Genomic DNA, 26,336 nt, shown 5'->3' on the forward strand with positions numbered 1-26,336 from the left:
CACGCCAGAGGTTACTTTAACGTCTGTAGACGTCTCTCCATTGATAACAACATGCTGTGTTCTGTTTGCTAAAAACTCTTCAATCCAGCCACACAGCTGGTCTGATATTCCGTAGGCTCTTACTTTGTTTATCAGGCGACAGTGCGGAACTGTATCGAACGCATTGAAACTGTATATACCAAAGGACATCGATTATTTGCATGTTGCCATTTGCTTGCGACACACCTTTGTGAATACGCAAAGTCAAGTATTGCCAATTTAAGCTACTGTAATGAACTCCATTAACATGATTTGCTCGAAAACAGTTTCCTAGGCATCCTATATGAGACGACTGGGCAAGATACAAAATGTTGTTCTTTTATTATATTGTTCTTTTAAGTTTTTCGCGAATATACTGGCTAAGGGGCCAGAAACAGGACATCCCATCGGCTGTTGTTTGTGTTAGGAATAAAATTCTTTGTAGAACACAATGTAATATGGTGTTATGGTTGTGAGTATGATTGCTATTTCATCACTGTGTGTGTCTCATGCGTTATTCTATGTTTAGTCCTTCCAAGATTATTTTGGGCGTTTCATCTACTGGAATGCAAGTGTACACTGATGTGTCACTAAATGTTGTTAGGCTTGTCTGTCTATCTTCTTGATTGTGTCTGTTAATTCATGTAAGGCTTCCAGGATCCTACTGATTTCAGAAGTATATATTTTCTTTAGCAATGTGTGTGTGTGTGTGTGTGTGTGTGTGTGTGTGTGTTTTGGGCTGAGTGATGGGATGGAGCATTACGAAATTTAATTGATTTGTCTTAATGGAATATTTTCTATGTGCCTCTTCAGTAGGGAATTTGGGGTTGGGGTCTCTCGATTTTTCTGTCATTGTTTTAATCTGGCTTGCTGTTGGGTCAGTGGTAAGTTTGGCAATACTGTTAGTATCGGGGCAAGGTGGGTTTGCACCACTCTGCATTGTTGCCAGATGTATCCAAGATGGCGGTGATGACGTCATCCAAGATGGCGGTGTGTAGACTTGGCAACAGTGCATGACATCATCCAAGATGGCAGCTATGGCATTATTCAAGATGACAGCTTTTGGTGGGAAGTTTGAATGTTGGCGGGAAAATACGTCAATTGGGCTACCTCCACTAACCCCTATCCTCTCCCCTCCCCCAGAAAAACGGAGAGAAGTTCAAATTCCAACAGGATGATGCATCATACCATGGTTATCTCTACTAAACTAAGAAAATCGAGGGAAAATATGTCACTTGGGCTACCCCCACTAAGGTAAGTCATCTGACCACCATTTCTTCCTAGGAACTGGCGCCAAGTTTGAATTTTGGTGGAAAGGAAAGGTTAATTAGATTAACATTACTAAGCTAAAAAAAGGGCGTGACAGAAAGGACACTTGGACTGCCTCCACTAATCTAAGTCACTCGACCGCCACCTCCTCCTAGGGATTCATGGAAGAAGGACTTGGCCTGCAGAGGGCTGGTGGAGAGAGGAACGAGTGCACTTTATTTATTTTGGAACAATTTATTTGGGGGTGGAGTATATTTATTACACTGATACAAAGCACACACTCTGACATGCTTGGGGTCACGTCACACAGGTGATGCTTTTCAGGAGGATGTAGAATCATTCACCTCTAAACTTACCTGCATCTGCGTTAAAGGATAACAGAGAGTGGACAGGGTGATCGATTGGGATGGAGCTGTAATGAGGTACGATGTAATAGTTGATTGATGCATTCTGGAGAAGGTGAAGATGCTGCATGTGAATTTTTCCACTGTTCTGTCCAGATGCATCAGTCATGTGATATAGCCTGCATTCTACTCGTATACAGCCACGTGTTCTGTATGTCGTTTAAAGCACTGTCTACTTGCGATCGTTAATGGTAAACCTGTCGGTCATCAGAGGACTTGCATCTCATGTGCGATGAAACTTGACACATTCCTCTAAACGAGCTTTGATTTATGCGATGTACTCCATCCCCCCTGTAGCGTCTTGAGTGTAAATTCGGGACTTCAGCGTTACGTAATTTTCACATGTTGGACGCTGCTACTATGCGTATATCTGTTTCCTTGTAGGAGGTATCCCCACTACTAAAGATCATTTTATATAGGTCTGATGCAGGTATCATATAATTTTTTTGAACCGTGGTCAGATGTGAACATTGGACACTATACGTCTACGGAAAGCTATATTGTGCTCGTATCATGCAGAGCAAATGTTTTGCAGAAGTACGTTTTTCGTTTTATGTTTTAATGACATATTTTATCATAGAGAAACCGGGAAGAAGGATATATTTCATGAGCTTGAAATATGTTTCTTACATTGGTATATTAACAGTGTTACATTCCATACGACTGATCGGTAGGGAACGCAGGCTATCTAACATTATAGCCTGTTTTAAGTGCAGAACGTTGTAGCCTTAGGAGTGCATGTGTTTATGTTCTCTCTTACCGATACCTTCCAGGTACCGATCCTAGACTCTAAAAAATACTTTGGAGTTGATAGCTTGGTTGATGTACGTAAAAATGCGTCGAACTCCAGCCATCTGGATCTCCACCACCCATAAAAATCAGTCGTTTATTGTTCTTCTTAACTGTCTGCTATTACATCACGACACTTTGAAATCTGTTACTATACATCGATAAGGAGTGCTAAGCTCCTCGACATGGGCGCATCTCAAGAAATCTCAAACACTTGGATGGGTGAGGACTCGGAAAGCTCCCTTCACTCACGAGATGTGGAGTGAAGCGGTCTTCTTCTGGACGATTGCAGATTAATTCGGTAACGGTGGTGCATGGCGGGTTGGTCAATGACAGTGTGAGGAGGGTCTTTCATTCTTTAACTTTACCCTAAGACAGCGGAAATGCTCTGTGACTCCCATACACATAGAGAGACAGATCGTAAAATAATCACTATGCTCGAGGTGTTAGAAATATGTGGAGCACTGTCTGGTATACTTTGATAATTTGTGTATTTGAGAATTAACACTGAATGGACATACTGCACAGTCATCTATCCACATTTGCAATGATATTCGCAAAGTGGAGAAGGGGTGGTTTAGCTATGATACTGAAATGGGGGAAACATGCTGTCACATCACTGGCCAGTGCTGAAGTTACTGTAAAATTGCTAAAATTGTTCGCGCTATCAACTGTGATGCTTATTATTACAGTACATCGGCGGTGTCTTTTGCATTCCATTCGTGCATTGGTGTGCTGTTGGTTACCACATAATGACTGACTGACAGCGCATGTCTTAGTTGGGGAATGAGTTTTGTGAATGGGTGACACATTCTGAGGGTTGCTAGCAGTGAAACAGTGCTCGCGTACATGACTGCAATATGAGGAATCAGTCGAAATGGAACGTAGAGTTATCAGCTATTCCGTCGGTGAGAGAGACGAGTCTAAATGTAGAGCTTGTGAATCGTCTTTGGACTGCAGTTTGGAGACTCTGCACAACGCAAGCAAACTCGTCTCGGTTCCTTATGTTGTAACTGTCTTTTATTTAAAATCAGCCGATGTGTGGCCATGTTGTGGTATCCGCTGTAAAAATATGATTTGCACTGTGCAATATCTAGTTTCGTGCGAAAGGCCGTGCAGCAGAACTTCTTAATGTCAATTTAGAACCTGACACAGGACTCGAAGATGTGGCAGAAAAACGAAATGTTTGGTCTTGTACAAGGCGTGTTAGAAAACACTGTTTCAAACAACTAAACAGGAGCAGAGGGAGCGTCTTTTGCGACTTAGTTTAGTCTGTGGGATATGATCATTCGCCTAGAGTATAGGTGATCAAACTTTAAAGTGGCCTCTGCAGAGCCTGTATATTTAATAGGACCGTGCCGCACAGGCATCAGTAGCAGTGACAGTTTGAGGTGTAAATTAGGTGAGGGATGAGGTATACCGATAGGAATGTTTGGAGGGCTGCACGCTGCGGTATTATGGGGAAGTATTGCGAAATCTCCCTCTCTGCACTGGATCTGCACTGCAGCTTTGTGTCATTGCGTGAGCAATGGTGTCTAGGTGAGTTCTATATCGGATGAAGTTAGTGGAACTTCTATAGTCATTAATTTTTCTCTCTTTGGGGGTAGATAATAACGATGATAGCATGTTGGGGTGATAGATTTGTATGGACACGGATCTGTAGTACTTGTATGTAGTTTGGGGATCCACTGCAATGCGCGCATTTCCATCGAATGGTCAAAACATGCTCCTGTCGCACTAACTCAGGTCGCTCAGTTTTTATACGGGTTGCAAAAGGTGGTGGGTAAGGTTTTCTCCGACTTCTGCTCAGTTCCGACTTAAAATGGAACGATCACATGCGCGAAGCTGTAGAAATGGGCACAGCTGCTACATGCGTAGGGACTGGCTAAAACCAGTCAATAATTCGATGCTGCACTTCGTTTTCTTGAGCATTGCATCCCAAGACAACCCAGGTGCCGTGTAATATAAGGCGGGATCCAGAGAATATGTGGTCATACATAGACTCCGGAACTTCTCCAAAACGTCCGCAAGCAAACGCACATCTATGTCCATGTAAAGCCGTGCGTATTCTCCTAAAGTGGAAATATTGAACTGCCTGCCAGAGGCGTCGCCTGTGCAGTTTGTCAAGTAGCCTGGTTTCGTTGAGTTTCGCCATACTATCCACATACTCATATGGGAAAACCCTCTTCCTACGTATTCAGATTTACATTTCTGTTGTTGTTGAGAAATATCAACATTGTGCTGTTTACAGATACGTGATTCAGATTTACATTATATAAGTTTACAGATACATGATTCAGGTTTACATTATATCAGCTTACAACTAATGCAGATGTATTACTACAAACTAATTACACTATTTTACAGGCTAAATGCTACCACTAGTAAAGTTTCACCCGAAACAGAAAAGACTTTTAGGTAAAGCTGAAGATTTGTTTTTTCCAATACAACAAGCAGGTAAATGTATTTCTCTGAAGTGGGTGGCTCTAAACATTTTCCACTACCACAAGCAAGCGAATATATATTTCTGAAGTCGGTGGCTCTAAACATTTTCCAATACCACAAGCAAACGAACATATATTTCTAAAGTGGGTGGCTCTAAACATTTTCCACTACCATGAGCAAGTGGACATATATATAACAATTAACTGGGTGGAACTCACATACTTACAGCTAGTTCTGACTGGATGGCTAGCGGCAGCTGAAAGTTAGAAACTAGAGTCTAATCTATAAATACTCACACACATGCACGTATGAAGTGTGAAAACTTAGTTTTTACTTTTTCTTGGTATACTAATTACTAATAAGGATGAAATATATTTACATACAGACTTTTTTTCTTGACAGTGTTTTCAGTTTTTTAATTTTTTTTTTCGTTTTTATGATTTTTCCGTATTATATCCTGGTCTATTGATCATGATTGGGCCAAATATCTCACGAAATATGCATCAAACGAAAACTACAAAGAACGAAACTCGTCTGGCTTGAAGGGGGAAACCACATGGCGCTATGGTTGGCCCGCTAGATGGCGCTGCCATAGGTCAAACGGATATCAACTGCGTTTTTTTTAAATAGCAACCCCCATTTTTATTACATATTCGTGTAGTACGGAAAAAGAAATATGAATGTTTTAGTTGGACCACTTTTTTCGCTTTGTGATAGATGGCGCTATAATAGTCACAAACATATAAGTACGTCGAATGATGTAACCTTCCGCTAGTGCGAACAGTATTTGCTTCATGATACATTACCCGTGTTAAAATGGACCGTTTACCAATTGCGGAAAAGGTCGATATCGTGTTGATGTATGTCTATTGTGATCAAAATGCCCAACGGGCTTGTGCTATGTATGCTGTTCGGTATCCTGGATGGATGTCCGGCACATATCTCGCGTGCGGTTGAAGCGGTATTGAATAGCATATTTCATGACAGGTGGATTGGTCGTCGAACCACCATATCATGGCTCGCACGTTCACCAGATCTGACGTCCCCGGATTTCTTACTGTGGGGAAAGTTGAAGGATATTTGCCATCGTGATCCACCGACAACAACACGTGTCAGTGCATTGTCAATGCATGTGCGAACTACGCGCTGTTGAGAGGAATGTCGTTCCACGTATTGCCAAATGCATTGAGGTTGAAGGACATAATTTTGAGCATTTATTGCATTATTGTGGTATTTACAAGTAATCACGCTGTAACAGCATGCGTTCTCAGAAATGATAAGTTCGCGTAGGTACATGTATCACATTGCAACAACCGAAATAAAATGTTCAAACGTACCTACGTTCTGTATTTTAATTTAAAAAACCTACCTGTTACCATCTGTTCGTCTAAAATTGTGAGCTATACGTTTGTGACCATTACAGCGCCATTTGTCACAAAGCGAAAAAAGTGGTCCAACTAAAACATTCATGTTTCTTTACATACTACACGTATATGTAATAAAAAATGGAGGTTCCTATTTAAAACAACACAGCTGATATCCATTTGACCTATGGCAGCACCTGTAGCGGGCCAACTACAGCGCCATCTGGTTTCCCCCTTCAAGCTAGACAAGTTTCATTCTTTGTAGTTTTTTCGTTTGACGCTTATTTCGTGAGATATTTGGCCCGGTCACGATCAATGGACCACCCTATATATATATATATATATATATATATATATATATATATATATATATATATATATATATATATATACTTATTTCCTACACAGAGGCTCCCACACTCATTCGCACACTCAGACATACACGGAAACACACAGACTGATACACACTCATCCATTATTTACACTATGATAAAAGAGCCATACAACTCTGTAGACTATCTCTCTCTCTCAATCAGAGTCCACCACCCCTTCTCTCGCTACAAGTGAGTAGTGTGAGTATGGGCGAGTTTCAATCCTGTCATCACAGATGATCCTTTTATCGTCATGAGGTGACAGACCGATTTCAGACTGTAGTACAGTGTGCACATCGTGCGCTATCGATCGAATACTGGTTTGCCGTACAATACGTGGTGGCTGCAGTGCAGCACCATGAACACCTCTGCATAGACATTGCAAATAGTCTTCGATAGATAGAGCTCCCGATGCCATGCAAGGCACACCCTTAGCCCGCCTCTGGGTGGCACCTTCCAATGTGTGATATGCATACATTTTTGACCATAGACCTACAAACTCCACAATCGGCAATCCATTCGACTCGTCCTTCATGAGACTGATAACCTTCCTGTTCTGCGGAATAATGTCATAAGGATTATTGGCTGCATATGAGGACGTGTCGAATTCCTTGCCGTGGCACCTAGTTACTTCATATGGATCGCAGTTCTTCACCCAATAGATGAAGCTATCTGTATCCATATAAAGTAATTTAGGATCTGCGAAACGAGTTTTCGCAAATTCATAATGAAAGCGATACATGGGGAGTTTGGATAAGTCTAGTATGCACATCCCTACTTAGACAGGTTTTGTAAACTCTACTGCAGTCTTCGCCATCTCCACAACAACAAAGTTCTTATTGAATATGGTGAGCTGCTTAAAATTTGGTCTGGCGATGCATTTTCTTACGCCATAGCGCACATCCCATCCGGTTCTAATAAAAATTTCACGTCGCCCCCTCAAATTCTCCATAGTTTTACAGAAAATTGAATAATCCATTAATTTATAAAAATCTTTCTCTAAGTCACACGTCGCGGAAGCTCTCTGTCTCGTATTCAAGTCAATATACTCCTTCAACCAGGGGGACTGCTTGAAGAAGATAGCCTGGGTGATTCTAACCATCTCCATACCCAAGCTGAGGCACTGATCGAGGGTATGATAATGAATAATATACCTATACTTAGCCCCCAGCGTTGTCATCAGTTTTGGTGTGGAACCTCCTCGCAGAACTAGTTGCTCTGGACACAGCGGCAAATCGGCACGTGCATCATGCAAACTAATAGAGTATGTGAGTTCTGCCTCTACCACATACCCTACATCAGAATCAGCTGCCATACCTCCCATGATTTTTTCGCCTAATCCCTTGCATTCGTCTTTGGACAGCCATCGAAACTCGCCGATCGGCAGTGATTGCTGCATGGCATGCTCGTATAAGTTATTCACATCGAGATACATAATAAGGGATGCGTTGAACCTGTCACCCATCTGTGGGTTATTTGCTTTTGCATGCCTGTGGACACATTGGCAAAGTCCCCCATGGATCCCTCGCTCAAAGAAAAGAAGCATGTCAGGATCAGTCAATAATTCGATGCTGCACTTCGTTTTCTTGAGCATTGCATCCCAAGACAACCCAGGTGCCATGTAATAAAAGGCGCGATCCAGAGAATATGTGGGCATACACAGACTCGGGAACTGCTCGAAAATATCCACATACTCATATGGGAAAACCCCATTCCTAGACACAAGCTGAAACTTTTCCTCGTCAGAAAATGCAGCTTGACTGATATGCATATTCCCCCAAGGTAGAGTTTCAACAAATTTCTGTAGTTGTGCCTGCATAAAACTTAGCGTATCAAGGAAGCAGGGCGTAATTCTTGGCGTTATTCGCTTGAAGAATGAAGTATACTTCTCGACGCTCTCTGGTAGGACACTCACCTGATCTTTCTCCAAACCGAAATCAGCCAAGTGCTCAACTAGAAAGTGAGTGTCATACCCACTTAAATTGTGGAAGAAAACGGGTAACTGGTACTTCAAATTGCATGCGTTGTGAGCTGCATCACGGAACTTACCCGTAAGATGACAGTGGTCCCTACGAGGAGTTTACGCTTTTCTGTCTAACAGCAGCCCACAAATATGACAATCGGTGCCATTATTATACAAATCTGCTTTCTCCTTCGATTTGGTCATGGGAATGTTGCCGTTGTAAAGCTTATCAGCCTCTCGTGAAAAGTTTTCAAGCTCAGAGAGGAACCAAACCGCAGGATTATTCCTGATGTAAGATTTGTATCGGTTAAGGTTGGAGTCATATGACGATACAATTTGGTACGCTGCCGCATGTGGTACATGTTTCCCTGTAAAGGTGGTGTGTGAGGCTGTAGGGTCACCCTCACAGCAGGTTACAGGAGCGAGGAGGCATTCAAAGTCGGCATACACTACAAACGGGCATCACTCCTGGTGGTGAGCATTCTTAAAGTTTGTGAATTTGTTTTCCTCAGTAGGCATAATAACATGTACAGGATCCTTGGAAGTGCAGTCTACTAGATGCGCAGCTAATAACTTTTCTGATGAGAAATAACTGAGGCACCTTAATCAAATATGCTTTTTACACTTATAGTTATTCAAGTGGCTGTAAAGGAGTCGGGACACCTCCTTGATCCAAACATAGTGATAATTATCACCTTCCGAGAAGAGCAGGATGTTTACACGCAACTCACACTCACCAGCAAATTTTGAGAAATGGAGGGGGCCGACGACGATGTGCTTGTCTTGCTCATCTGACTTGCTTTTCTTCTTCCCCAGGCCATAAACATGAACTGATATGCCGGTATTCTGGGCCTCAAATTTAGGTATGTCCTTGATCTTGACGAGGAATTTTATACCATTCAAGTTATAACACAAATGAATATTAGAACAGCTCAGTGTCGGTTAGATAGTCAGTGAGAGCAGCACCGCTAGTTGCTGCTACTAATGAGGCGAGTACACCGTTCGCGTGTTACATATTTTTACGAGCTTGAAACAGAAGTGACATTTTCAGTTATCTGGGTAGCAACTAGTTTATTTTTCTAATTTCTTGCGTGTTTGAGTGCTTACTGGGCATAACTTTTTATTTTAATAACAGTGTAGTGTACAGTACCGTCGTTGTTATCGATGCTTGTATCGACCCTCGTATCATACAGACTTTTGTTTGTTTGGCTAGAACAGCTCAGTGTCGGTTAGACCGTCAGTGAGAGCAGCACCGCTAGTTGCTGCTACTAATGAGGTGAGTTCACCGTTCGCTTGTTACATATTTTTACGAGCTTCAAACAGGAGCGACTTCTTTTCAGTGTCTGGGTAGGTACTAGTTTATTTTTGTAATTTCTTGCATGTTTGAATGCTTACTAGGCACAATATTTTACTTTAATAACAGTGTAATGTACAGTACCGTCGTTGTTATCGACGCTTGTATCGACCCTCGTATCATACAGGCTTTTGTCTGTTTGGTTAGAACAGTTCAGTGTCGGTTAGACCGTCAGCGAGAGCAGCACCGCTAGTTCCTGCTACTAATAAGGCGAGTACGCTGTTCGCTTGTTACATGTTTTTACGAGCTTCAAACAGGAGTGACTGTAGTAATGGATAGGAACTGTGATTGCTGTGTACAGATTCGAGCTGAGTTGGCGATCCTTCGCTCACAGCTCCAGGCTGCTTTGGCTTCCATCACACAGCTTGGGGCTGCTGCCAAATGGCTTCACTGTGGGGGATGTGTGGGATGTTGAGCATGTCCCAAGTTTCCTCCGATTGGTCCACTGCTGTGGCCACCCTGGGTACTGCCTGCACTGAGGTTCACCCCTCACCTGTGGTCGAGTGGGAGATCATTCCAAAGTCTGGCAGGCAGTTAAAAACTTTTGGAGGGGCCGATTGTAGGGCCTCCCCAGTTCGTTTGACGAACAGGTTTCGAGCGTCATCTGTGGCTGGTGATGTCTCTGAGCCGGATGCAGTTGTCCACCCTGTTCCAGAGGAAGCTTCTCGGCCTGCAAGGTCTGGGCATTCACAGAGGGTGGGTTTGCTGGCAGTTGGGAGCTCCAACGTTAGGAGCGTAATGGGGCCCCTTAGGAACATGGCTGCCAAGGAGGAGAAGGAAGCTAGTGTGCACTCCGTGTGCACTCCATGGGGAGTCATTCTGGATGTCGAAAGGGTGCTTCCGGATGCCATGAAGAGTACAGGGTCCAGCCAACTGCAGGTGGTGGCTCATGTCGGTACCAGTGACGTGTGTCGCATTGGATCAGAGCAGATTCTGTGTGGTTTCGGGCGGCTAGCGGAAATGTTAAAGACTGCCAGTCTTGCTTCCGAGATTAAGACGGAGCTCACCATCTGCAACATCGTCGATAGAACCGACTGTGGTCCTTTGGTGTAGAGCAGAGTGGAGGGTCTGAATCAGAGGCTCAGGCGGTTCTGTGACCGTGTAGGCTGCAGATTCCTTGACTTGCGCCATCGGGTGGTGGGTTTCCAGGTTCCGCTTAATAGGTAAGGAGTCCACTACACACAGGAGGCGGCTACACAGGTAGCGGGGCCCTGTGGAAGGGGCTGGACAGTTTTTTAGGTTAGAGGGTCTCAGGGAACCACAGAAGGGACGTCCGTCTAAAAGTGGGCATGTAAAACACATTAAGGTAGTTGTAGTAACGATTGGTATTGTAGTTCTAAATTGTCGTAGCTGTGTTGGGAAAGAACCAGAGCTCCAAGCCCTAATAGAAAGCACTGAAGCTCAAATAGCTGTAGGTACAGAGAGCTGGCTAAAGCCGGAAACAAGTTCAGCCGAAATTTTTTCAAACGATCTAACAGTGTTCAGAAAGGATAGATTAATACAGTTGGTGGTGGAGTATTTATTGCTGTCAGAGGTAGTTTGCCTTGTAGCGAATTTGAAGTAGATAGTTCGTGTAGAATAGTTGGGGTAGAGGTTATACCTGACGATCGGAATAAACTGTTAATTGGATCGTTTTACTGACCCCTCCGACTCAGAAGATGTAATTGCCGAACAGTTCAAAGAAAACTTGAGTCTCATTACAAATAAGTACCCCGCTCATACAATTATTGTCGGAGGCGACTTTAATCTAACATTTTCAAAGAGATAGCATCGACAGCAATTGAGAGATATATACCACATAAATTAATAAGTGATGGTACTGATCCCCCATGGTACACAAAACGGGTCAGATCGCTGTTGCAGAAGCAACGAACAAAGCATGCCAAATTTAGAAGAACGCAAAATCCCCAAGATTGGCAAAGTTTTACAGAAGTTCGAAATATGGCGCGTACTCCAATGCGAGATGCTTTTAATAATTTCCACAACGAAATTCTGTCTCGAAATCTGGCAGAAAACCCAAAGAGATTCTGGTCATACACAAAGCATACCAGTGGGAAGACGCAATCAATACCTTCACTGCGCGATAATAACGGTCAAGTCAGTGATGACAGTGGCACTAAAGCAGAGTTATTCAACACGGTTTTCCGAAACTCCTTCACCAGAGAAGACGATGTAAATATTCCTGAACACAATCAAGAACAACTGCCAAGATGGTTCAAAATGGCTCTGAGCACTATGGGACTTAACATCTGAGGTCATCAGTCCCCTAGAACTTAGAACTACTTAAACCTAACTAACCTGAGGACATCACACACATCCATTCCCGAGGCAGCATTCGAACCTGCGACCGTAGCAGCCGCGTGGCTCCGGACTGAAGCGCCTAGAAGCGCTCGGTCACAGCGGCTGGCGCCAAGATGAGAAACATGGAAGTAGATATCCTCGGAGTAACGAAGCAGCTTAAATAACTTAATAAAGGCAAGGCCTCCGGTCCAGATTGTATACCAGTCAGGTTCCTCACAGAGTATGCTGATAAAATAGCTCCATATTTAGCAATTATATACAACTACTCACTCACAGAAAGATCCGTACCTAAAGACCAGAAAATTGCTCAAGTCACACCAATACCCCAATAGGAGTAATCCGCTGAATTACAGGCCTGTATCACTAACGTCGATTTGCAGTAGGGTTTTGGAACATATACTGTATTCGAACATTATGAAGTACCTCGAAGAAAACGATTTATTGACACATAGTCAACACGCTTTCAGAAAATATCGTTCTTGTGAAACACAACTGGCTCTTTATACTCATGAAGTAACGAGTGCTATCGACAGGGGATGTCAAATTGATTCCATATTTTTAGATTTCCAGAAGGCTTTCGACACCGTTCCTCATAAGCGTCTTCTAACCAAACTACGTGCCTACAGAGTATCGCCTCAGTTGTGCGACTGGATTCATGATTTCTTGTCAGTAAGGTCACAGTTCGTACTAATAGACGGAAAGTCATCGAGTAAAGCATAAGTAATATCCGGCGTTCCCCAAGGAAGTGTGATAGGCCCTCTGTTGTTCCTGATCTATATTAACGACATGGGAGACAATCTGAGTAGCCGTCTTAGATTGTTTGCAGATGATGCTGTCATTTATCGTCTTGTAAAGTCATCAGATGGTCAAAACGACTTGCAAAATGATTTAGATAAGATATCTGTATGGTGCGAAAAGTGGCAATTGACCCGCATAAGGAAAAGTGTGAAGTTGTTCACATGAGTACTAAAAGAAATCAGCTAAATTTCGATTACGCGATAAGTCACGCAAATCTGAAGGCTGTAAATTCAACTAAATACTTAGGGATTACAATTACAAATAATCTATATTGGAACAATCGCATAGATAATATTGTGGGTAGAGCAAATCAAAGACTGCCATTCATTGGCAGATCACTTAGAAGGTGCAACAGGTCTACTAAAGGGACTGCCTACACCACGCTTGTCCGCTCTATTCTGGAGTATTGATGTGTGGTGTGGGATCCGCATCAGGTGGAACTGACGGATGACATCGAAAAAGTGCAAAGAAGGGCAGCTCGTCTTGTATTATCGAGAAATAGGGGAGATGGTGTCACAGACATGATACGCGATTTGGAGTGGCAATCATTAAAACAAAGGCGGTTTTCGTTGCGACGCGATCTTCTCATGAAATTTCAATCACCAGTTTTCTTCTCTGATTTCAAAAACATCCTGTTGACACCCACCTACTTAGGGAGAAATTATCATCATGATAAAATAAGAGAAATTAGGGCTCACACAGAAAAATTTAAGTGCTCGTTTTTCCCGCGTGCTGCTCGAGAGTGGAATGGTAGACTGCTTGAAGGTGGTTCGTTGAACCCTCTGCCAGGCACTTAATTGTGAATAGCAGAGTAATCACGTAGATGGAGATGTGGATATAGAATATTATCACCCACATCGTATGTACTGGGACGCTCAGGATGATTTTTTCGATCATATTTTCTTTCCAAAGCCAGGATTGACCATGCAAAACAAGCCAGATCTTTTCTGTTTTCGAATTTAATGCATGCCCTCTCGTTAGCTATATCTTTAGGGAGCTTAATATAGCTAGACCCTCCATTTACCGGATCATAGACATGTATATTGATGACCAGGTGTAGAATTCTGCTTAGTGCCTTAGCTGAGCCTTTCACTTCCATCTCTGAAAACCGGCCCAATATAGCACTCAAGGCGGATTTACGAAACCACTCGGCGATTGATGTGCTCCACGTAATCACACCTTTTTCTCCCCAAAGATAATGAATACTCGTCTCTCCAACGCCAGACTCAACACTTTTGGGACCTCAGAAGTTAAGTCCCATAGTGCCCAGAGCCATCAACGTTGGGGGAGGGGGGGGGGGATGCGATAATTCAATGCAGTTCACTGCACCGTATTTAATGGCGGGATACCACAGGATCATCGACTACCTTGAGGAGCTCTGTTTCCACGACAGGACAGCATGCGCTTAGAAATCGAACAGGATTGCGGTACCCCCCTGCCGGGTTTTGGATCCTGGTGAACGAGATTCGCTCCTCAAAGGCGTCAGCAATCACCGAGTACTGCTGGTATGGTATGGTGTCACTGACCTGATGTCCTTCACTAAAAAGACGGGCGAGAGAACTGCCACTAGCCACAGCATCTTCTCTACAACTAATACTAGAACTATTTGATGTCGCTGGCGAGGATGATACGGGCACGCGCCGTACCTCTCATGACGGCGCAGGAGACGCTGTTGAATCGAGCAACTGCGAGAGGAAGGCCCATGGACACTGGAGCGATGCTGCGACAGTCGCGGCGGCTGGGGCGGGACCCGGTGCAGCAGCAGTGGCGGCGGTGGCGGTGGGGACGGCTGCGGTAGCCGCTTCCTGGTGAGAGCGGCCCGGGCTAGGTGCAGGTGGAGCGCAACAGATGACATTGGCTTTTGCCCCACCGTCAATTAGCCCGCAGTCACTTGCAGATGCGCCTACAGCCGCCTGCAGCCTCTTATGCGCAGCACCTATGGGATGAGAGCCAGCGACGCGTGACAGCGGGGGCCTATCGCTCCCCCGACCCCTCGTACATGTGGGGGGGGGGGGGGAGGGAGGAGGGGAGGCTACAGGAGTGCACACCAAATGCTGAGGAGGTGGTTCTGTAGAGATAGGACAGCGGGAATAATTTATAGGATCGATATTATATTAGGAATAGAACACTTGTTGATATAATAGTAATAATAATAATAGTAATAATGGTAAATACCTAATTCATCCTGCTTCCAGGACTGAATATCCTCCCAAATATCCACAAAGAAAAGTACGTCTAGGACGCAGCTGGGTGTTATATACACCCGCTCCTGGGCCATTTCATGCAACCACTTGGCCAATGGGGGTGAGGATGCATGTGGATCTACAGTCTCTGTAACATGAAGTTCATGAATTAAGTAAAGGGATTTGATTATACAAACATGCTATAAAGAATATGTGAAGAGGTTATGCCGTCTGCATTAGATGTGTATACATATAATATAATATAGGATGGAGGGACAGAATAAGAATATAACAAGATAAATAAAAATAAAACTCACGGTTTTGAAATTATGATGATGAAGAGAGCTGCTGTTGTTTGCTCATCTCGTTGATAGCTGTTGGATTTGGCTGGTTCAAATGGCTCTGAGCACTACGGGACTTACCATCTGTGGTCATCAGTCCCCTAGAACGTAGAACTACTTAAACCTAACTAACCTTAGGACATTACACACATCCATACCCGAGGCAGGATTCGAACCTGCGACCGTAGTGGTCACGCGGTTCCAGACTGAAGCGCCTAGAACCACACGGCCACACCGGCCGGCTGCTGTTGGATTTATTTCTGCTGAAACGAATGGAGAGAGATAAAATTTGAGTGAGACGAATGCACAAGAACTGTAGCAATTTTCAGTTTGAAGTGTGGAAGACTGATCACATATAAAAAGAAGATAATGTTAACTTACGCTGTGTCTCGGATGAGTGGAAGCGCTTGACCTTGTCCGAGCCGCAAGAAAGACTGTTTCCAGTCCTCTTCACCTTTGAACTGCTAAACGAGATAGCACACACACAAAGACACACGAATGCAGCAACGAGCAACGGGCGAGTGGTTCCTTATATAGACGTGATGATGTAGTATCACGTGATCTCAGTGTGAACCAATGGGTGTCGAGGATTTTGGGGGTGAGTTCACTAGCACTCCTAAAGTGCGCGTCATTTATGTTGGCGGCCGAGTTTAGGTTCGTTCTGCGCATCTGACGTCACAAAACACAGTCAGCCAATGAACAGAGAATGACGTTGCCAGAGCTCGACTGCAGTGCAGAGCACGGACGAGTGTCCTCAGTTTTAGAAACGTTCAGTCATAAATAAAGTAATAGAACAAAAGCAATGTCTTGATAGCAGACTTTCTTTTATAGAAAGTTTGGAAAAAGCATTCTTTATACCAATTGCTTCATATTCTATTAATTAATTAAACCAAACAAGCAATAAGACTCTTAATTCAGGCGATAGCAAGGAAAGGTGTTTGTATCAATCTCACGAACGGCTTTTTCGTAATAAAGAACAGCGGCAATTGTTTCTTTCCTATTGTACTTCGACGAAGCGTGAGTAATTCATGGTCATACCAACAGTGTTTGTCAGTGTTTTGCGTGACGTATTAGAATCCTCATGGAGTTGTGTTATCAGAAGTGGTGCGTTAGTGTAATGGTTAAGGTGTAGGGTTGCTAAACGAAAGGTTATGACTTCAATCCTTGTGTGGTGTTTAATATTTTCTTTATTTAAAAACAATATTGAAGTGCCTTACTTCACGAATCTTATTCGTTTGAATGCAATTTTTTTAAATTTCTAGTGCCTTGTCTCTCCATTAACCCTTTCACTGCTGCAGACACATGCTCCCCGCATTCCGCGCTGTGTGCGATTTTGTCATCACTGCACTGCTCGCATGTGCAGACACATGGTGTTCCCACTGCTTTGACACACTTATCATTCGATTTCACAAAAACTATTTGCCCCAAAAATTTGATTTTTACACGTCTTCTTGACTGATACCTTCCCCCCATAACTTAGTTAATTTTGTTTCGATGTTCAACGCAGTTATTGTGCAGCATTAAATGTAGTAAACCATTGTACGAAATTTTGAAGAGTTTGCAGGTGAAAGTCCATAGCGTATACTTTCCGTATGGTCGGTTTTAGTTGCCACAATGTTGAGAATGAAATGTGGACAAGATACCTAAATTTCATATAAAATTTACTGTATAACAATATCTCATTTAATTTAAGTACCACATATGTGTCGTATGTAATATTGAGAAATATTCCGTCTTTCGCGACTGTAATAAAAGTTTTATTTACACCAGGCGCGTTTGGCTTTATTTTAAAGCACTTCACTCAATGAAAGGTATGGCACATCACAATGGTACTCATATACTCTTTCTTGTTTTTGTTCCACAGTCGCAGTTTTACCAATGGTACTGAAATATATTCCTCTTCTGCAACTGTAATAAGCGACTTATTTACACCAGACGCTTTTCTCTCTTTTGAAGCATCATCAGTGGACAGTACTTTGTCTCCTCCATTGCCAAGTCACCTTTCGTAGTTTCGTGCTGCGGTAACACAATATTCAACGTTTGTGTTGACTGATCAGTGTTTTAGCAAATAAATGCTGTTTGTGTGTGCCACACACAAAAATTATATTTGAAATAGCTCAGAGCACTTCACTGATAGACGGTATGTTCAAGTCCTATTGTTTTTGCAAGTCCACAGTTTTGTTTAATGTATTTTGTCTGCCGGCCCTGTGTGGCCGTGTGGTTCTAGGCGCTTCAGTCTGGAACCGCGTGACCGCTACGGTTGCAGGTTCGAATCCTGCCTTGGGCATGGATTTGTGTGATGTCCTTAGGTTAGTTAGGTTTAAGTAGTTCTAAGTTCTAGAGGACTGATGACCGCAGATGTTAAGTCCCATAGTGCCCAGAGCTATTTGAACCATTTTTGTATTTTGTCTACTTCCTTTTGATTGATTGAAGTGCTTTAAAATAAAGCCAAACGTGCCCGGTGTAAACAAAACTTTTGTTACAGTCGCGAAAGATGGAATATTTCTCAATATTACATACGACACCTATGTGGTACTTAAATTAAATGAGATATTGTTATACAGTAAATTTTATATGAAATTTAGGTATCTTGTCCACATTTCATTCTCAACGTTGTGGCAACTAAAATTGACCACACGGAAAGTATACTCTATGGACTTTTACGTCTGCAAACTCTTCAAAATTTCGTGCAATGGTTTACTATATGTAATGCTGCATAATAACTGCGTTGAACATCGAAACAAAATTAAGTCATTTATGGGAGGAAGGTATCAGTCAAGAAGATGTGTAAAAATCTAATTTTTGGGGCAAATAGTTTTTGTGGAATCGAATGATAAGAGTGTCAAAGCTGTCGGAACACCATGTGTCTGCACAGGCGAGCAGTGCAGTGACAAAATCTCGCACAGCGCGGAATGCGGGGAGCACGTCTGTGTAGCAGCGAAAGGGTTAATGCGGCCATGGTGGCTTTACTTCATAAACTGCGGGCTCCCTCCTAAACGTAAGCTTGCGAACTATGCTATACTATGGCGCTGCTTCTCTTGGCGCGTGCGTCGTGCGCAACTGGCAACGCAGCAATCTCCCGCGTCTGGGCGGGCATGTGCGCTCCGCCGAGATAGCAGAATTGAACTATAGTGACTGAACGCTGAACTAGTCAGGTGCTTCTAGTACCTCGAGGAGACCTGAGCCTATGATAATTTATCAAATTACAATTGGTTCAAATGCCTCTGAGCACTATGAGGCTTTACTTCTGAGGTAATCAGTCCCCTAGAACGTAGAACTACTTAAACCTAACTAACCTAAGGACATTACACACATCCATGCCCGAGGCAGGATTCGAAAAAATTGGCTCTGAGCACTATGGGACTTAACATCTATGGTCATCAGTCCCCTAGAACTTAGAACTACTTAAACCTAACTAACCTAAGGACAGCACACAACACCCAGCCATCACGAGGCAGGATTCGAAACTGCGACCGTAGCGGTCATGCGATTCCAAACTGCAGCGCCTAGAACCGCTCGGCCACTGCTGCCAGCTATCAAATTACAGCTAAATAATTCATACTATGAGTGAGTGAATATGCTATTTGGAATACACGCTGTATGATATTGAATTCAGGCTTTGAATCTGAAGTCATTGTGCGTGTATATTACGAACTCGTCTGAGGAGGATGCAGTTAGATATATTCTTGGTCAAGGATTTACTGCATCTCGCTCAAAGTCCGTGAGTTTAGTGATTTTTTCGAACGTGAGTGCTATATAGATGTAATTCTAGGCTGCTAGTATGAAGACAAGTTTGTTAGATTTATTTTAGTTTCGTAAACGCTGAATCAAATCATTTAGTAAGTCTTGAGATGATAAAATAGATAATTTTTTTTTAGTATTTTGGCATGGTGTACTGCAGAAAAGATGAAATTCTGGGCTATTTTTGATAAACAGTTTATGTTGGGGGTGAATTTTTCTATGGAGACATCAAGAAAGCATTTGTGGGACACTATAGAATTTCAGAGAGTTCCACTTGGTTCTTACTTTTTACATAGTGAGGTGACTTGGGAACTTTGGACAATCTTGGATCATGTAATAGGAGCGTGCTCTGGCTGTGTCCTAGACCACGTGGCGAACACAATGCTTGCTACCATGTTGACTAACGGTACTCGTGTCATCAGCTGATGTCACGGCAGCACCCTCTGGTGACAGTACTAGGTACTAGGCCATGTGGTGAACACAATGTATGTCGCCATCTTGAATAACGGTAGTCGCATCATCAGATTACGCCACACAACAGACGATACTGCTCTTTGCTGGATGTAGTGTGTACTAAGTCAGTTGGAGTCTGGAGCTCATGGTGAGCACACACACTGGATGGCTGTACTGGATGAAATAACGACTTCAGGACAAGTCCTTCCTAGGAATAAGTGAGTTAGGTTAGTTCAAGTGACCTTTCTTTCCAATCATTTTCTTAGTGGTGGTAGAGACTCACCAAAATTCCAACTTCCCACCAGCTCCTAGGATGAGGTGACTTAGGTTAGTGGAGTTAGTTCAGGTGCCCTTTCTTTCCTGCCATTTTCTTATGTGTGATGCATTGTCTTATTGGAATTTGAACTTCCCGTCATTTTTCTGAGGGAGTTGAGGTGTTAGGGTAGTGGAGGTAACCCAAGTGGGCTATCGTCCCGCGATTTTCTTAGGTTAATAGAGATAATCGTGGTGTGAGGCATTATCCTGTTGGAATTTGAACTTCCTGCCATTTTTCTGGGGGAGGGGATATGGCGCCTTCGTGCCAAAATTCAAACTTCCCGCCAGCGGGGGTGTGGCACAGGTGGGGGGAGGGGGGGTGACACTTGTGTCATCAGTGATATCACAGACGCCATCTTGGATGACCTACTTTGGGGCGACATCCTGGTCTGAGGTGACCTACTTTAGGGCGACGTCATCGCCGCCATCTTGGATAATGGTACTTTGGGATGACCTACTTTGGGACGACCTCCTGGTCTGGGATGACCTACTTTGGTGCGAGGTCCTGGTCTGGGGTGACCCACTTTGGGGCCACACCCCTGTAGCCCCACTTCTCGCGAGTTCCACAGAGTGCCCCATTCTGCTCTCTCATTATCTCTAATGGATACTGAGGTCGCTGATATGGAATATATGGCTCTATGTGGCAGTACAATACACCTAATACGAAAAACATATGTTTTTGGGAGTGTCTGGATACTTTTGATCACATAGTGTTGCTGTATAACTTCGGTGGTGCACATCTTTTACCTTGAAACAGAAGGGCTTTCACCATGAAGCTTGGGATATTTGCAAATTAGCTTAGTTTTGTTAATGTCTTAACCATTTTATCTGGCTTGTAAATGGAAATTTGTGTTAGTTTCCAGTAGCCTGAGTTTTAAAATGCATTTAATTTGTAACTGATTTCCAAATATAGTTCTGCTTAATTTGACTTCACTTACTGATTATTTTATGTTGTTCCTAGGTGCATTATTTTGGAACATATTTCTACATTTTGAGAAGCCTAAATTTTCCGAAGTAGTAGTTGTAGTTTCAGAAAAAGACTGCGCCATATGAAAAGTGAATTCCATCATTTAAAAACGGAGTAAGACAATAAGCTACTATTACATTGATATTTAGAGGTAAAAGTCTGAAAAGTGTCGGAAAAGTAGGCCTACATCATTCTCCCTACATCTGTTTGCAATGAACTGCAATAAACTGTGCAGCACACTCCACATAATTTATAATTTAGTACATATTTGTACTACAACCACTAACGTGAACAACGACATACATTATTCACCAAGCTTCGTGTTCAAGTATTATCTCTCACATCTCCAATCAAAAAGTGCCAACACAACAAAAATATGCATCACCCTCCAGTCGCTCTCAGTAGTAACGCGACACGCCTTCACAAAAAAACTGTGAAAAATCATTAAAAAATCATGAAAATAAACTCCATTACTTATCGCAATTCATACTCACGATGCCACTGAGATGACTGTGCATTGTGATATAAGCTTTTAGCAGTTATGTCAGCGAAAAACGGAGTACTGTGTTACCAGTCAAGCGATCAACCAATAATCAATAATCGATAAACCAATCTATATCGACAAAACTGTCCTCAGCAGGTCTAGAACCCAAGACTCAGAACAATGGACTTTAGATTGAGGGGTGGGACTAACCGATCTTTGGCAGCCTAATTATGTTGCCTTTGTCTTGTTGGACTACACGTTCGTAATTTTAACAGTAAACCTCTCCTGATACACAGCATCTCTCTTGCAGCGGCTGCTATTGAAGTTTGAAGGGCTCTCGCGCTCTGTAAACAATCCCGTGATGGGAGGTATTGCTCCTGTTTGGTTCATCTGTACTTCCTCCATTACTCCTATCCCGTAACCCGTAAGTCACGGGAGCTGGGAAAGACGTTCAACTTTTGCCTCTGAGGCGTGCAAGGGCCCTTATTCTGGCAAACAGTACACGGAAACCACTAACTGCTATATACAGATTTACAAAGGAAAATGAACTGAGTGATGTGCAGAGAGACAACAGCATGTCAACAATATGTTACAGATGGGGAAGGAAGAATTTTAGAAAAAATAACGCAGTAGGAAATAAAATTTTGCCGTTATTCACAAATTGCTGTTTTACTACTTTGGGAAATAGTTGTACGGCATAGCGATCGCCACAGACAATTAAACACATTCTGTGCTGGAAGTAACCGATGCTGAAAGTATCTGAAGCTATGATTCTGTACAGGCACATGGGGAGTGAAAGGTGATCGATATACAAATAATACGGTCCGTCGTTCTCTAATTGTAAAGGAAAAATTGGAGTCGTGATTAGTAATTAAGAAAACAAGACAAGATGCTGGCCTTAATTTACGAGAACAGAGGAACTCGAAGAAAGGTGTCGACGTCGGCGCCCCTGTGAAGTGACGAGCATGCGCATGACGCGTGGACAACGCAGCCGACGCGCCTCTGTCCTTGCACGGGAAATTGGAATCTTTCGACAGCGGGCAGTTCTGAAGTCGCATCAAGGTGTACTGGGAACCCTCAATAGACAGCAAGAACAATTACACAGTAAGGAAAAACACGGGAAGAAATTTTAAATTTACTGGAACTAGTGACGTTGAAAATCAAGATGAATCGTGTCACTTAGAGAATGTATTATTGTTAAAACTGGACGCCATGATGTGCAGGCATTTAAGCTATGGTATGGCTAAAATTCACTGAAAGCGAATGGAGCTTCTGATACACAATAAACTCAGTTACAGTAAACAGTAGATTGATTACTGAATGCTTTTAAACTGCGAGCACCACGCTCTATTCACTGAAAATTTGACTATCGCACTACAATATGCGGAACGTAAGGCTCGGGCAGTTTTCTATAGACTCAGTACTATACAACTAAGGAAACAGACATGTTGGTGCAAAGAAAAAGTTGTTTTAAGTTAGAAGACTAACGACGTGAAAATCGGCCTGGCAGTCAGCCCACTGGATGAGTAAAAGCATACGACACTCCTTGACTTAAATGAAGAATTGATGGTAGACTCGGTGTTATAGGGTGCGAAGAAAACGAAGAATCGTGGGCGGATAGCAACAGTGCATGTATGTTTCTTATAACAAAGCATAATTCGCTTCACTCTATCTGTTTATGATTTCTAGCTGGTTTCCCCCTGGATTTATATGGTATGCAACGCTGCTACCTTATTTATGTTTCACTATAAAAAGTAATTAAGTAATTTAATACGAACAGAAACTGAAAATTTTTAGCATTGAGAGATGGGAGCCATAATTAAGTTTTTCCGAATGAGATTAATTTACTAGTGATAGCGGATTATGTTCACTACGGAGGTTGGATTAAGCCCCGAAAGGTGATAAAATAATCCAAAAAACTGCATGGCTGAAGCTGTCGGACGTTTCCCTTTAACAACAATACTTGCCTGGGTAAGCACCCCAATACCGTCACTGGACGAGAAACTCCTTTGGATTTTGTCTTCGCTAAATTACTGCCAATGTGTGAAATCTTCAGCAATGTTAACGACGTTTCTTCCCCGAGTGAGATTAGTATGAAGAAATGTTTCAATGGCGAGCCTGTCTCCGTGCGATGCTCGCGGTGTTCGGAATTTCTATGTTTCAAATGTTTCTACGATCGGTATCATCCAAGGGAATGTACCAACTCTTCCTGAAGAAGAAGTATGAGAATAAAATGCAAGAATTAATTTAACAGTTCATATAAAAGTGAAACATAAAAATAAGAGAATTTGAAAAGTTTGTAGCTCCAGGAAATACGACACGTATTTATATCTTTTTAATAGATGTATGACACTTTTTGTGAAACCTAGTTGTACTTTTAACATTGATAAGAAACCCGTGTACCCATAATTTGATAAGAAACATTTGTGCAGTAACCTTCTACGAACAAGTGCAGATAAATGAAATAAAATCAAACAAAATCAGATTTCGAACATGGGGTGAAAGACGTGAAGCAACGACGCTAATCACTGTGCCACCGCTATGCTCAAACGTAACCCGTGCTAAAAGACATGTGAAGTACGGCGAAAACTACGAACGTCATTTTCTCAAAAATGGTTGGCTATCTACCGGTAAGCCTAGACATGGGTTCGCTTATTTCACCTCCTCTTCCAATAAGAGAAACTCTGGGAAACTAGGTGGGGGCAGTTGTCGTGTTCTCCTCAGCAATACAGGAAGGAGCAGTGTTTAGACACCTGACTCACATTCGGGAAGATGGAAGATCAAATGCCCGTCCAGTCATTCGGATTTGTTGTTCTTGTGGTAGTCTTAGCTGAAAGACTGGCTTCATGTAGCTCTCACATCTATGCTGTGCAAACCTCTTCATCTCTGCATTACTGCACCAGCTTTCATCCATGTGAACCTGATTTCCTTAGTCAAGTCTTATTCTCTACAACTTTCACCTGCCCCCAATTCGTCTCCCCCACCACCTGTCACACAAAATTTCCCACAATTACGAAAGTGATGGTTCCTGGGTGACTCAGGATGTATCCTATCAGCTGATTCTTTCTTTCTTTAAATATATAATTAGTAGAGCAAAGGGGAATCAGGTAAACTTTTGATATTAAATATTGATATCAAGTTAAGTACGCAAATTTGTTAATTGATCAATCAATTAAATAGCCCCACCATCTGAAGACGCCATGCGTTTTTCATGACTGGCATGTAAGACCCTTTCCCTACCACCCCTCTGGGAAAATGGCGGGAAATCCAAATTTTTGTTGAAAATTCAAAATTTTGTTGTAAATTCGAATTTTGGCGGGAAATTCAAATTTATTGGCGGGAATAGCGAATTCTGTGTATTCACCTTGAGGTTCAGAGACCAACCGACTTATTCTAACACCATCATCAGAGGATGTTGTTGGCCCTCTCCACTCCCCATTCCCCCACCCCCTCTTCTCCACCAGTTGTGAGGTGTTCAGTCTGTGCTGAGCTACTGGATAGGATGAATGTAAGTCTTTATTTTGTGTGAAATAATATTTATTTAAACAGTTTCTGAGGCTGAGGTAGTGGCCATTGATCGACCACTAGACACTAGCTAGCTCCATCCAGTTTCGTCATTAACTGATGGATGTGAAGAAGCTATTTTCGCTATGAGTCTAGCACTAGAGAGTTGCTCCATCCAATCTAGCCAATAGCCCCATATGGGAAGGATGGGTAACAATAACAGGACAAAAACTATCACTAAAGTCCAGGGGAGTAGCCATCTGACGATCTACAAGTGAACAGCTACTGAAAGAAACATAAGGATGTTATCCATCCATCAGATTACAGCTCCCCCTTTCCCAGTCTGGCTGTAGCTACCTGCCCCTGTATCCATGTCCCAGGTAGCAACATCATTTGGGGTTGAAACACCCTTACAACTCACAAGTCACATTACAGCCGACAGAGAGATAGGAAATGTATTGTAGGATATTTTTTATGAATTTAGTGCATATTATCCAACCTGAACATAGTGTCTGAAGATGGAAACAGAAAAACAAAACTGAACACTGACCTCCAGTCTAATCCAGCACCATGTACCAAGTATATTAAGAAGAGACACTGCTCATGAGAGACTTTAGGTGTGACTTCCGATTGCCTGACCCCATGTGACTGCTACTACTACTTGCTGTGGTCCAATGTGTGCAGTTCCATCCCTGATAAACGCTACTCAGTTCAAAAAATCCACTTTATCCAACCCAAAAGTGGATGTTGTTTTGTCGATACTCCTCAAATTTCTGATGTGAAATGTAGATTCCTCCCTTTTGTATGAGTTACTTTCAAAGACAAAAGAAATCGAAGTACACAAGCGTTCTCACATTGCTGAAGTATTGGTACTTCTTGTGAAAATAATGTACAACACCATGACATACACTAGATTTACTCTAAGTAGTCTCTCATCAGCTAGAAAAAAATCTGTTCTTATCAACTTAATATATTCTGCATTATAGGACTAGAACATTAAACTCATTTTTGGCTCCTGACAGAGTGCTGAGGGCATGCTCTACCTCTGTCAGAGAATGCCTCCTCATTCTCGAACTCTCTTAAAGTAAACAAATTCCTTGTCACCTATGAAGTCTCACATCTGTTGCACCCTGACCCTCTCTTCCACTCATCTGCTGGGGCGTCATTGATATCAAATTAATTGAGTAATTAAATTGATCATGCACATCCCCTTGTATGGTGAGTAATTTCTTTCTCTGCAGTCAGATTACACTCGCTGTGTAATCATTGCAG

At 42.6% G+C, this 26,336-nt stretch overlaps 1 protein-coding gene across 1 annotated transcript; it reads left to right on the forward strand.

Annotated features, from left to right (window-relative positions):
• Positions 1-347: 347 nt before the first annotated feature.
• LOC124556397 lies at positions 348-12,998 on the forward strand. Its single transcript, XM_047130359.1, has 3 exons — positions 348-440; positions 4,732-4,898; positions 12,632-12,998. Exons 1-3 carry the CDS (start codon positions 348-350, stop codon positions 12,996-12,998), a joined length of 627 nt encoding a protein of 208 aa, XP_046986315.1.
• The last annotated feature ends 13,338 nt before the right edge of the window (positions 12,999-26,336 follow it).

This window comes from Schistocerca americana, chromosome X (genome assembly GCF_021461395.2).
Source record: "Schistocerca americana isolate TAMUIC-IGC-003095 chromosome X, iqSchAmer2.1, whole genome shotgun sequence".
Taxonomy (NCBI): Eukaryota; Metazoa; Arthropoda; class Insecta; order Orthoptera; family Acrididae; genus Schistocerca; species Schistocerca americana.

Bases quoted from the DNA above. Each gene is read 5' to 3' on its own strand.
- LOC124556397 (XM_047130359.1), top strand. From the start codon at position 348: ATGTTGTTCTTTTATTATATTGTTCTTTTAAGTTTTTCGCGAATATAC. The intron at 441-4,731 runs GTTAGGAATAAA...TGCTGTTTACAG, and splicing joins TCCCATCGGCTGTTGTTTGT to ATACGTGATTCAGATTTACA. The intron at 4,899-12,631 runs GTAAAGCTGAAG...GCTGAATTACAG, and splicing joins GAAACAGAAAAGACTTTTAG to GCCTGTATCACTAACGTCGA.